Source organism: Miscanthus floridulus, chromosome 1 (genome assembly GCF_019320115.1).
Source record: "Miscanthus floridulus cultivar M001 chromosome 1, ASM1932011v1, whole genome shotgun sequence".
NCBI lineage: Eukaryota > Viridiplantae > Streptophyta > Magnoliopsida > Poales > Poaceae > Miscanthus > Miscanthus floridulus.
The window spans coordinates 6,709,546-6,721,701 of NC_089580.1; the positions used below are offsets into that span (position 1 = coordinate 6,709,546).

The window sequence follows — 12,156 nt, forward strand, 5'->3', positions numbered from 1 at the left end:
GGAAGAGAAGTGAAGAGCCCATCGAAACCCTACATAGCAGATCCATGAAGGAGGAGGCCTACTTGCCGCCGGATCTAGTGGCGCTGCCGCTGCATCCGCCTTGGCCGCGTGCGGGAGGAGACGATGCGGACGCGAGGAGGCGGTGGGACGCGGGCGCGGGCCGCTGGAGCTCGCCGGGCACGGATTCGTCGCGCCATTGCATGGTCGCCCCGAGAGAGAGAGAGGCTGAGGCTGGGCGGAGAGAGAGAGAGGAGAGAGAGAGAGAGAGAGAGAGAGCACTAGCGGGTATGCGGGCTGAGGCCGGGGTGGGCTAAGGTAGTAAGGTGTGCGTCCAATTTTATCATAACTAGACAAAGATTATAGAACATTTATATACATGTGTTGGAAAATGACTTCTACTGATGAAACCTACTAGTAGTAGTACTAGTACCATTACGGATTTACGGCTTCCGGCGTGTCTCTACAACATTTTTTTTTTGAGCAGAAGCGTGCCTCTACAACATGCCTCTTTCGAATTCGACGATATCTCAGATGAGGCCCAAAGCGTTGAGCTTCTGAAGCGGGGAATCCAAAAGTGGGCCCAAAATAACAACTTCGCCAAGAAGGCCCAAACCAGCGAAACCCAGCCCGGCCTGCTGCTGGCGTCATCACCGGCACCTAGGCATTCCCCACCGCAACGCCAGCCGCTTCCGCACGGGAGAATCCGGAGCCGCCGCCCTGCCTTCCGCTGACGCATCCCGCAGCTTCCAAATTCTTCTTGCTCAGCTCAGTCACCTGACCTCCACCGTTCCTTCGTCGTCGCTCTCGGTCTCGGTCCATCTAGCGAAGGAGCGCGACATGCAGACGGTACGAAGTGTGGTGCTGCAGCACCTCCGCCTCCGCGTGGCGCCTGCCATTGCTGCACGTGGAGGCAGCGGGAGGCCGGCGCTGTACGGGTTCGCTCGGGGGATGAGCGCGCCGGCGGGCCAGGAGGACAGTAAGGGAAGCAACTCCGACTCCGAGAGGGACATCAGGACGCGCGTCGTCAACCTGGTCAAGAAGTTCGACAAGATCGACGCCGACAAGGTGGGTTCTTGCTTCTGCCATCTATTCTCTTCCTCCCCCTTTCCTCTTCCATTCTTCGTTCTTTGTTCGTGAGAGCCTGTGCTCTTGGTTGTTCGAATGGAAATGGTTGGATTTTACCAGCTCAATGTCAAACTCTCACGATCTTGGATGAATCCTGTCGATAATGGATGACAGCCTAAAATAGGATTGCCGTAAAAATTTCCCTATCTAGTGCCGTTCTCATTTGGAGATGATAATGCTTGTGCCTTTTATCTCTTGGATGTTGCTATTTTCTGCTTAGATAGGCTGAAGGATGTAATGGCCACGGTAGGGCTGAGTCTGTTTGAATGTTAGCCGAAATGGACTCATAGCTAACAAGATAGCAGACAATCTGGAACCAGAAGTCCGCAACTATTGTGCATAATGATATTCTAACATCCTTTTCAGTTCGGGAAAAATATCTCTGGCATCCTCACAAAGATATGCTTCTTTTAATAGGAAATGTAACCTGATCCATAAAACAAACCATAACAGGCAGGGTGCAATTCAAGAAATTGTGTCTTTAGCGAATCTGTTACGTAAAGATTTTGTTAGGATGGGACCATGAAATGAAATTTTTTAGGACCAAATAATCTGTTACAGCAATTTTGTATTGATGAAAACAAACTTTCACTGTTTCACCTATGCCTCTTTGGAACTAGGGCATGTTTGGTTGGCACAACTGTTTTCCAAGAATTTGAGACTGTCAGAATCACTGCTGAAATGATCAGGGACACCAGTATTATCTATTAATGCATATTCTAGTCCACATTGATATGTTGTCCTGTAGCAAGTCCAGCGAAATAACTCCGTCTAGCTTAATAACTATGATTCAAAGGGTAGTTTCATATACGACATATTTTTTCTCAATTTTCACCATAACTTGGTACCTGAAAACCGATAGATGTCCCCTAAATATTTATCTCCCACTGTAAGAAAAAGGGAATTATCTCCTTGAGAAGGATATTTCCTTTCCACAACTTGTCCCCCACATCTTGAGTTAGCTCCTCTTTAGAGATGTTATCTCTGTAGGCTATTGATCTGATGTGTTTTAATATTGTCTGAAGGATGTGTTGAGAAATTTTGAGTTACATTGTTCAATGTGTGAACTGCACACAATTAAGGGCGTACCCAGTGCAGAGAGCTCCCGCTCTGTGCGGGGTCTGGGGAAGGGTGTCAGTAGCAAGCCTTACCCTCGCCTGTGCAATGCGAGGAGACTGCGACTCGAACCCGGGACCTTCCGGTCACAGGCGGTAAGACTCTACCGCTTGCACCAGGCCCGCCCTTCATGAACTGCACACAATTGGATTGCATTATTTTTTCACATATTACTTCCATCATGTCATGCTTGGGTAATCTTTCTGTAATTTCCTGACCACTAAAACAACATGTTAAAATTCTGAAAGCTTATAGTATTGGCATTCACATTTTCTTTTAATAAAGCTGTTTATTTTTCAAGGTTAAAAAGAGTATCTATCGGTGATATGGCTAATTGGTTTGGTTGATAGGCTAATTGGCGATGGTGTACTTTCCCTCACAAGGAGGCTCTTAGTGACCCTTTAGTGGATTGAGCTTAACTCTGCTCTGATTAGAAATGACTCTGCTGGGGTTCTATAAGTAGATGCGGCTCAAATCTGCTACTTTCTCTCTAATCCCTCAAAGCTAGGAACTAACTGAAACAAACTCTGAACAAGACAAAAACAAACTAGGACGAACTTGTGGACGATGGTTGTTTCTTGCATCACACGTGGGTTATGTCGGTGAAAGGGTCCACAGCAGTGGGATTATTTTTTGTATGGAGTGCATTTGAGATTCTTAACTTGAGAAAGTAACTGATGATGACTGATCCTTCTTCGGCGAGGTCATTAATAGGAGGTCAACCTGTTTAACTCCAATACCTAAATTGAGAAGGGAGCAAGAACTGAACTCTGAGCTAATGGGGTTGGATCTCTTCACACATTTATGTTGATGAGAGATTGTGTAGGATTGTAGGACCAAGAGGAGCACATGAGGTCAATGATGACAGGTAAGAGGAGGGGTATTAGTAGTGCAATGACCAACAAGGCAACTGTGATGGAGCCTGTTGGAATTTAAGTTTAATGGAATCATTTGATATATATCTTTTAGGTATGGTTTCATGGAGACACAGCGAACACAAATACAGCTGTATATGGCAATTATTTTGACATACTGCATCTTGTTGTAACTGATAAAATAGTGTACAGTAAGTCAGCGATGTGTGGCTGCCAGGACAAGATGTAATAAACAATGGAGTTAGAACAGATCGCTTGAAATTCAATTGGTAATTGTAGCTATGAATTTTCACCACATTGGTTGTTAACGTTTTGTCACAAATATGCAAAGGATAACCTTTTTATGAAGAACATGACAATTAATGCCTGGCATTACAGATTAGATTATGTATAGGAGAAGTAAAAAAATTGTGATAGGAAAATTGCCAATGACAAAGCTGTGACCCTTCTGAAAATTAATAAGACCTGCAAGCTTATTTGCTTGATAGCACTAACTTTGGGCATTTACTATCCCCATAAGTTGCCAACCTGAGTAAATAGACATGTTAGAGAACTAAATAGTGGAGAAACATGGTACTTCCAGGCTTCCAGCTGATTTGACAACTATTTATGTCAAAGTACTGTCTGACATAGCCGCTAACTCATGAAATGGATATTTTTATTGAAAAAGTGGGGAAAATATAATGTTTCTGCTGTGTGGGCAGAATTTGTTAATAGTTGATGATTTCTAATTAATTTTATATATGAATTGGACATTCTGGTGCGGTCAAATCAAATGGCATCATTTATGCCTTATTCAAATACAACCCGTTACGTCTTGAGGCTAGTAGAAGCAAACCCAAACAATTTAGTAAGACATTCATTGAACACTTTCAGAAGGGCTAAAATCAAAGAGATAAAAATTGCTGATACAATTATATCACTGTTATTTCGAGTTAATAAAATTTACAGTTTTCCTAAAAAAAAAGGAATACTGTTACACTTCCGGAGAATCTTAAAGTTGTTAATGTTGCATGGAAAAAAAGTAAGATGCTAAATTAAGTACACAATAGTGACCCAATATGCATTGGGACCTAGCATTTGTATGAAATGATTGGCATTGTTGAGGTGCGTCACAGCTGAGGGAGGTCATGTGAGACTTAGAAGTGAAAGCATTGTGGCGGCTACGATTCATCATAGCAGTAGCTTAATTGTTTTTATGTTACTGGTTCCAAAGTTAAAAAAAAAAAACTACTGAACTTGGAGTAACATTTTAATGAGTATGCTATTTGTTAGCGCTACATACTATGGATCCTAATTCCTTTTTATATGAGTGCAAATTCCCCATAACATGTTATTAATATGGCCCAATTCTAGTAGCTGCTTATTGAGTAGCTTTATAAATTGTACATGAAGCGGTTTGCATCTGATCTTTGGTTCATGTTTACCATCTAAATGCTTGCAGGTGACTGAGACTGCAGACTTCCAAAAGGACCTGAGCTTGGACAGCTTAGACCGAGTGGAACTTGTTATGGCTTTTGAACAAGAGTTCTCCGTTGAGATTCCTGATGATAAGGCTGACAAGCTAACCTGCTGTGCGGATGTTGCAAAATACATCATATCGGAATCTCAAATCAGTGATAGAAGTGGCGGTGGCTCCTGAGGGGCAGATGAAAGCGAGTGCAATGTTTCTTTTTGTGCTTAAACGAGTCTTGGTTTAGAAAGGGCGATTTATGTGCAGGGTTTCTTTTTACTTTATCCAGTATGGAAGGAAATGCTCTTCCAATGCCTTATATGGTGTATTAATGTGAAAATATGTCTACCTCGGTTGTTTGTTACAAGGGAAGGTTTTTATGTCGATCATGGTTGATGTTCATGACTTCATACAATACTGAATTCTATCAGCATAGCCAATGCTATGCGTTTTCTTTAAACTGATTTTTTTCCTGCAATGGATATTTTGGTTCTTTTAACCGGCCTGTGATATCAATTGACAACCACCAAATGGTTGGCATGCGACGTGGTGCCATATGACTGGACCACGTCACTGCAACTTGTGACCCCTCATGCTATGGAAGAGAACGAGCCAGGGTAGCACTCGCCTTATCCACCACTTCTGTTCCTGAACACCGTCACAGGTACTACTACCATATCATGTGATGTGCATGAGGTTGTGATGCTTTGCTTCTCCACACCAACCCAGCCATGGCCAAGGTAACTCCTCTCCTCGCCGCCGGGAGCTGCACTGCGATCACAGCCCCACCATCGTCGAGGAAAAGTACTGCCGGTTTGTTCTGCAGTCGCATCGTCAGCAAGCGCGCCAGGATAACAGCGAAGCTTGGTATGAATCCTCAATCTTCTCCAGTTCTGTTTCTTCAGTTCGTTGGGGCTCCTTGAAACGAGACAAGATTGGTCAAAAACTGATCCACGCAGGAGGAGATGGCGAGCTGAAGCCTCCAGGCAAGAAGAAGTTCATCACCAGGGAAGAGGAGCCAGAACAGTAAGCAGTGAACCTCACCTCACCATCTCCTCATAGCAGCCTGTGACTTCGATCCACTTCGCGTGGGATGATGGAATGCAGGTACTGGCAGACCGCAGGGGAGAGGGAGGGCGAGAACCCCATGATGACACCCCTGCCTTACATCATCATCTTTGGTATGTCCACCCCCTTCGTCATCCTCGCCATCGCCTTCGCCAATGGCTGGATCAAGGTCCCTGTGCGATGAGCTCTTAACGATGACCATGACGCAGTTGCGCGATCAACCAATCAGATCATGGATGTTGATTGCCCTGCATCTTATCCAGCGAGAGTCCTGCGAGTTTGTACCTTCATATATAGAGACAAGATTTCTTGTTTGTGTAAGCATAATTGCATGATCATATGGTGTATGTTAGTATGTAACCCAAAAAAACTTTCGGAGCTCTCAAGTGTTTACCTTTTTGCAATATAACTTCAGTCTTCAGGCATTCCTCCGATTCAGTGTCCTGTATCAATCTTCAGTTATTCGCTTGCACAAGAGAAGATTTGTACCATCAGCATTTTTTTTTAAAGTCATATATATATATATATATATATATATATATATATATATATATATATATATATATATATATATATATATATATATATATATATATATCAAAGCATCAAAACCAGAGTACAGATATTAGAGATAAGAATCCCCAAAGTACATGGGATCAGCCACCTAGGAGCTGATAAATCCTCAACTGCTCTTAAGGAGAGTATCCATATAATAGAGCATGACATTATGGATTTGAGTAAGATCTTTGATGTCAAATCCTGCAAAAGTGTCAGAAAGTCTCTAATACAACGAACACTATCGCCGGGCAATGGAGACAAAGACCTTCAAAAGCCTCTTTTGAGCACTGCGGCGTTGGAGGTGGAAAATTCATCAAACCCAAACCTTTGCAGAGATAAGAATCCGAAGCTGGCATTGAAGATTCTAAGATCTGCTCAGTTGGTGTAGAATCACCACGGGCAGAACTACAACTTGCTTTTTTGGTAGACCTCACAACAGGTTCTGGTAGAATTAAAAAAAGGGGGGTCCTGCTACAAAAATGGATTAATGTGCAGCCAATGCTGTCAATGAATCGATCAATCTGCAGCTGGTGTAACAGAGGGTTCAGATGGTAACATGACATGAGCACAAAGACGAAGAACACATTCAAGTGTGGTTTTGTGAATCTATTGAAAATATTAGGAACAGATTTCCGTGTGTGCTCGGCATCACATGTCACAGATATTACATATTAGCTTTGCAACAGCCGCTTGTTTCCATATTTTTTCCGTTGCAAATCATGAATGCAACGACACACCCACAATTGGAATTCAGAGTATTTAAGCAACATGGAGGACAGTAGAGCTCGGATAAATTACACCACAGGAAACCATTTTGCTTTGTTTCATCTATTAATCAACCATAAGTATCTATTATTGGCAAATAACACCCACTGCCAGTATTACAGTGTATCAACCTTTAGGTAAACGCCGCATCATTTGCCAGTCACCTAGTTGGTTTTCTGTCGAATTCAGATTCATGGCAGTGCGGGTCGAGCCAATCACGAAGGGAGCTCTTTGGCATGCTGGTACCACTTGCTCTAGCACCCATGAGCTCCCTTAGGCTCTCCACCTTGTTCTCTTGAGCATTGCCAGTGAATTTCCTATCTGCTTCCTTCAGCTTGTTCCGGAAACGCTGCTTACGGCCAACAGTATTCAGCTCCTGCTGCTTTGCTTGAGATGGTGGAGCTCCATGAGGTCCCAGGTATATTTTCTCATCCTTTGCCTGCTCAAGTATGAATACACATCTCCATGAAGCAATGAACACCAATGAACCAGTAGTTCATAAAGGTGAAACATTGTTTTTTTAAAAAAAAAAACAAAAACAAAAAGGGGGCATACAAGAAAAGAATTCCAAAACGTACCTGTAGAGGTTCAGGATCTTTTTCTTTGGGGACACTAGGCTCAGTCACATCACTATCTTGAGTGGGCAAATTAGGAATAACATATCCGTCAGCATCTGTGATTGCACCATCAACATTAGAAGGATGTGTAAAATAGCAGCAGTGAAGAACACATGGAGCTCAGCATGGTATGCAATTCATAGAACATGTTCAAGTCTGACAGAGAAATCTGTCAAAATCAAAGACTGCAATGACTAAATTGTAGTTATATATGTCGCAATCAACAACACCAAGTCACATGTAGGTAGATTTATACTGTTCCCTTCCACTCAAAGAGGTTTACCATTTACCTGAGCTGGCTCATGACCACGTCATATATCTCTGAAATGGAGAATGCATCTTAATGATATTTTGTTTCATCAGCTAACAACCTTTGGTTTTGTCTGGAACTACCCCGTTTCATCAAATGAAGGCATGTGTTCTGCTAACATGTTCATGTAACCTTGACTAACTCGACCAAGAACGGAAATTCGGGGTGAAGGTAAAATTCACAATTTCGTTTCTCGAAACTGGCAGAAGTTCTCGCAGTTTATAGAACCCTTGGTAAGTACTAGGTCACTACCATGTTGCGCTCTTACACCTGAAAATCGTCGCGGTTCCTTCAGCATAGGCGCTAGAACAGCCCCTAGTCGGATTCTACACCCCAGTAACCCAAACTTCCTGGACTACTATCAATAGGTTCTAAACCTGTTCCCCAGGCAACGAGCATGCTTTGCACAACTCGAGCAATTCCTGAATGAACAACAACAGAATCACAGGCACCAGTAGGAGGCCAGGGAACCACCTACAGCATCCGTTCCTCAAAACATCTCTACTCATGTCACGCCTAAATTAAACAACTGAAGCTAGCAGCTGTCGGTAAGCAAGAAACGAGTGCGCGCAGGTTTACTCACCCCACTCGTCTTCCTCGGCGGCGGCGGCGGCCTCAAGCGGTGGGGCCGCCTCCACCGGCGAGGGGGAAGGGGCGGCCATCGTGGTCCGCGAGGCCACGAGCCGGAGCCGGAGCCGGAGCCGCCTCCACTCGCCGGAGATGGATCCCTCGTCCTGGGCCCCTTTGGATTTCTCGCGTGGTCCCTCTCTCGCGCTGGAAGCCTGGAATCGATTCCGTGACGTCTGGCTGGTAGGAGTAGATCCCAATTCCAAGGCCGAAACCGCGCAAACAGAGAGGTTTTGTGTGGGCTTCTGGGCCTACTCAAGCAGCCCTCCAGAGATGAGATGGGATGTCCTGTGGGAAAGAGGGCCCATTCAGTTTTTTCAGTCTATATATTGTTTTCATGTTTCCCTATCTTCTCCTTTTTCTTGTTCCATACAGATAATTCAGTGTATGACATTATTTTCTCTTATTAGCTCTAAAAAAAATTATAGAAACTTGGGGCAGAATTTGGTTAAACTAAAATAAACATTTTTGTGCAAATAAATGTCCAACATTTTATATGTGATTTGTCGAGATAGCATATTGGAATTATTGATGTACTATTTTCATTTGTTTTTAGATTTTTCGTGTATAATGTTAGTGGTATGATCTAGTCCTACCCCAATCTTGTAGAAAGATCCTAGTTGTAAGCGCTATGTGTAATTTATAAACTAAGAGCAACTTCACTGGATTAAGAAAACTCAATACCCCCTAAATTAGGTTAAAATGGATTGAGACCCTAGGTTATAGGAGAGATGCCCTCCAATAGAAATCATAATCCCTTTTATATGTGAGGTACACCTATCAGTTGGGAAAATATCTTTCTTCTCCTCCCATCTGTCTTCTTGTTCGTCCATGGTTGCCCACTTCTTTTCTTACTTGGCCACTTGAAACAACGGTGTGGTGGCTCAACTGCCTGGATCGAGGAGCAGCGCAGCATCCCGCTTGGACACTTCCTCGCGCGCTCGAAGTGATGGCACGGTAGCTCGGTAGCTCGATCTCCCAGAGGAGCAGCGCGATGTCCCTCTTGGTCACTTTCCTGCACACTCGGAGCGATGACACGGTAGCTCAGCCACTTGGAGGAGCATCGTGACATCCCACATGGCCGCTGGAAGAGCGGCGCGACGTCCTTCTCAATCGCTTTAATTTCCTATGCACTTGGAGCGATTAGTGATGGCATGGTGGCTTAGCCTCCTAGAGGAGTGTCGAAGCATCCCACATGGATGCCTAGAAGAACAACATGGCGTTTAGCTCGCCATTGCGGTCGGTAGATGGTCCGCTCACAAGCTGAAAGGGTCTAAATGGCTAGAGGGGGGGGTGAATAGCCTATAAAAATTTCTAGCAAAGACACTAGAGAAAAGGTGATTAGACAATAAGGGGGCGCTTTATGCAAATTGCTATAGCTCTAAGTCACCACAAGCAAGCCTCCTACTCAAGCTAGTACCAAAGATCACTAAGGTTGAAATCACTCAAGCAAACAACGTAGCAACTAAACTAGAGAGCTACCACAACTAGAGCTACTAAACAAGCTACAAGAACAACTAGCTCTAATATTACAACTAAGCTACACAAGCAAGCAAACAAGCCCTACACAAGTATGCTATGGAATGTAAGAACAAGTGTAGTAGGACAAACTAAACTGGGCAAGAGACGGTTGACAATCAATTGAATACCGAGATTTATCCCCGTGGTTCGGTTGCTTGCCGGCAACCTATGTCCATGTTATGGCGAGTTCAAACTAGGTGGGCGCTATAAGAACCACGCTAGAGAGCACTACCCAAGCCACGATTCCACTAGAGTTGCCTTTTACGAATCTCCCACAGGGAATAGGCACAAGAACCCCTCATAATCAACGATCGGAGCTAGAAACAGTCACCACCTTCCGCTCAACGATCCACCGCTGTTCCAAGACATCTAGGTGGCGGTAACCACAAGAGTAACAAGAAATCCCGCAGCAAACTCGATCACAAGTGCCACTAGATGCCTCAACTCAATGTAAATGCTCTTTGGATCACTCCCAATCTCACTTAGATGATGAACAAGTGAAGGAGATGAGTGGGAGAGGTTTGGCTCAGCTCAATAGGGTGTGTCATACGTGAAAATGGCCAAGAGAGCCCCCAAGCCGACCAAGCCCTTTAAATAGAGCCCCCAAGGCTCCAGTAGTTGTTGGTTGTTAAACCAACCGTCAGACTCTCGGTATGGGGGCGTTGGACCGTCCGAAGCTAGGGCCCGACGCCTCTGATGCACGCCACGCATCGCTAGCCGTTGCGGAATTGAACGTTGTGCTCAAACGGTCATGTTCATGGTTCGACTCATCAGAGTCCGTCGACCATTGGACCAGTGCACGTGCATGGTATGATGAACACCATAGAGCTCCCGAGAGCACTAAAACCGTCGGACCTTGGTCCGGCCGAGGCCGTCGGACCGGTTGCCAGGGTCCGATGCCCTTGTGACTAGTGCGCCTCACTGCATGTAGGGTGTGATTGGTTTGCTGTATGTAGCCCAATTGTACTGGTGGGATGTGAGTTTCTCAATAGACTAGTGGGATGTACGTTTCTATTGTTTGGTATCTTGTGCCTTCTAGGTCTGGCTCGCAGGATGTAAAAGAGGCCACTCAGCCTGGCTCTATTGATATGCAAATTTTGGGCAGTTTTGGGGACGCTCGATGCAGGTGCTTATTTAGGTAACGATGTTATTAGTGTACAATTAGTACATATCAAGTGATATTAATGTCTTTTAAAGAAGTTTAAGACGTAATAAGATTAAATAAAAACTTTAAAGATATACTTGTACAAAATAAAAAACCATCACCATAACATTGCATTAATTTATCTCATGCGACATATCTTCGTACAGTCATTCAAGCCAGGCTAAGTAGATACACGCAATCAAACATGATAGTGTCATATGCGTTCAACGTGTTCCACGGGGCATGGCTCCCAGATACAAGCTAGGCTCGACTCATACGTGAACTGGTCACCCCATTAGCATCTTCAAGAAGTGAGTTTTAGTGGGAAGTGATAAAAAATGGACTTATCAAGGAAGTTCCTAAAAACTAACCGGATCCAAACCAGGTCTTTTGAAGGGAGGAAATAAGTATGTTCTTTTTATTGTTATTGCTATAAAAAATTATACATGTTGATTTATTTCTGTTTTTATAGTGGGAAGTGGTAAATAGTTTATTTCCAATGTTTATTTGGCTAGGATTCACAGTTTAGTTTTAGAAATACTATTCAATCTCCTCTTGTCACCTTCCTTGATCCGATCCTTTCACCTACCGCTGGACTATTCGGGTGCGGTCTAGAGAGCTTCTAGACCCACCAGAATACTCCGGTGACCCCACTGGAGGATTCCGGAGCCACTTTTAAACTTCGCGTGCTCTGCAACCATCACCAATTTGTAGCACCTGATTTTAAGGACAAAACCAGATACACACCATATGTGAGCCTAGGAAGTCAAATCTCACATATAACTACAAATAAGGGTAATATCAATAGACAATGCTTAAATACATAACGTATTAGTATAAAGAATATAACCTCAGAGTATAGACAACGGAAAGACAACTCTAATATTTAGGCGAAGACTCCAAATCTACAGGGACAACAGACTGGTTGACCACAAGCCTAATTCCTCCAAACTCTATCAATCTGGTACCCATCCGGG

The 12,156-nt window shown here is 43.9% G+C and overlaps 3 protein-coding genes across 3 annotated transcripts; 2 read left to right on the forward strand and 1 right to left on the reverse strand.

Moving 5' to 3' along the window:
- Window positions 1-693: 693 nt before the first annotated feature.
- On the forward strand, window positions 694-5,034 carry LOC136471866 (acyl carrier protein 3, mitochondrial-like). The gene is made up of 2 exons (XM_066469617.1): window positions 694-1,065; window positions 4,561-5,034. The coding sequence occupies exons 1-2, from the start codon at window positions 838-840 to the stop codon at window positions 4,756-4,758; spliced, it is 426 nt and encodes a 141-aa protein (XP_066325714.1). The 5' UTR covers window positions 694-837; the 3' UTR covers window positions 4,759-5,034.
- Window positions 5,035-5,194: 160 nt separating this feature from the next.
- LOC136471875 (uncharacterized) lies at window positions 5,195-6,069 on the forward strand. The gene is made up of 3 exons (XM_066469627.1): window positions 5,195-5,436; window positions 5,529-5,595; window positions 5,677-6,069. The coding sequence occupies exons 1-3, from the start codon at window positions 5,301-5,303 to the stop codon at window positions 5,819-5,821; spliced, it is 348 nt and encodes a 115-aa protein (XP_066325724.1). The 5' UTR covers window positions 5,195-5,300; the 3' UTR covers window positions 5,822-6,069.
- Window positions 6,070-6,866: 797 nt separating this feature from the next.
- LOC136471883 (uncharacterized) lies at window positions 6,867-8,697 on the reverse strand. The gene is made up of 3 exons (XM_066469637.1): window positions 8,471-8,697; window positions 7,539-7,633; window positions 6,867-7,399 (listed from the first exon to the last, which is right to left on the reverse strand). The coding sequence occupies exons 1-3, from the start codon at window positions 8,547-8,549 to the stop codon at window positions 7,121-7,123; spliced, it is 453 nt and encodes a 150-aa protein (XP_066325734.1). The 5' UTR covers window positions 8,550-8,697; the 3' UTR covers window positions 6,867-7,120.
- Between the last annotated feature and the right edge of the window lie 3,459 nt (window positions 8,698-12,156).

Excerpts from the sequence above, each read along its gene's own strand:
- LOC136471866 (XM_066469617.1), top strand. The coding sequence starts at position 838 with ATGCAGACGGTACGAAGTGTGGTGCTGCAGCACCTCCGCCTCCGCGTG. Across the intron at positions 1,066-4,560 it reads ACAAGATCGACGCCGACAAG|GTGACTGAGACTGCAGACTT; the intron begins GTGGGTTCTTGC and ends AAATGCTTGCAG.
- LOC136471883 (XM_066469637.1), bottom strand. The coding sequence starts at position 8,549 with ATGGCCGCCCCTTCCCCCTCGCCGGTGGAGGCGGCCCCACCGCTTGAG. Across the intron at positions 7,634-8,470 it reads CGCCGAGGAAGACGAGTGGG|ATGCTGACGGATATGTTATT; the intron begins GTGAGTAAACCT and ends GTGCAATCACAG. Across the intron at positions 7,400-7,538 it reads AAGATCCTGAACCTCTACAG|GCAAAGGATGAGAAAATATA; the intron begins GTACGTTTTGGA and ends ATACTTGAGCAG.
- LOC136471875 (XM_066469627.1), top strand. The coding sequence starts at position 5,301 with ATGGCCAAGGTAACTCCTCTCCTCGCCGCCGGGAGCTGCACTGCGATC. Across the intron at positions 5,437-5,528 it reads CAGGATAACAGCGAAGCTTG|GAGGAGATGGCGAGCTGAAG; the intron begins GTATGAATCCTC and ends TGATCCACGCAG. Across the intron at positions 5,596-5,676 it reads AGGGAAGAGGAGCCAGAACA|GTACTGGCAGACCGCAGGGG; the intron begins GTAAGCAGTGAA and ends GATGGAATGCAG.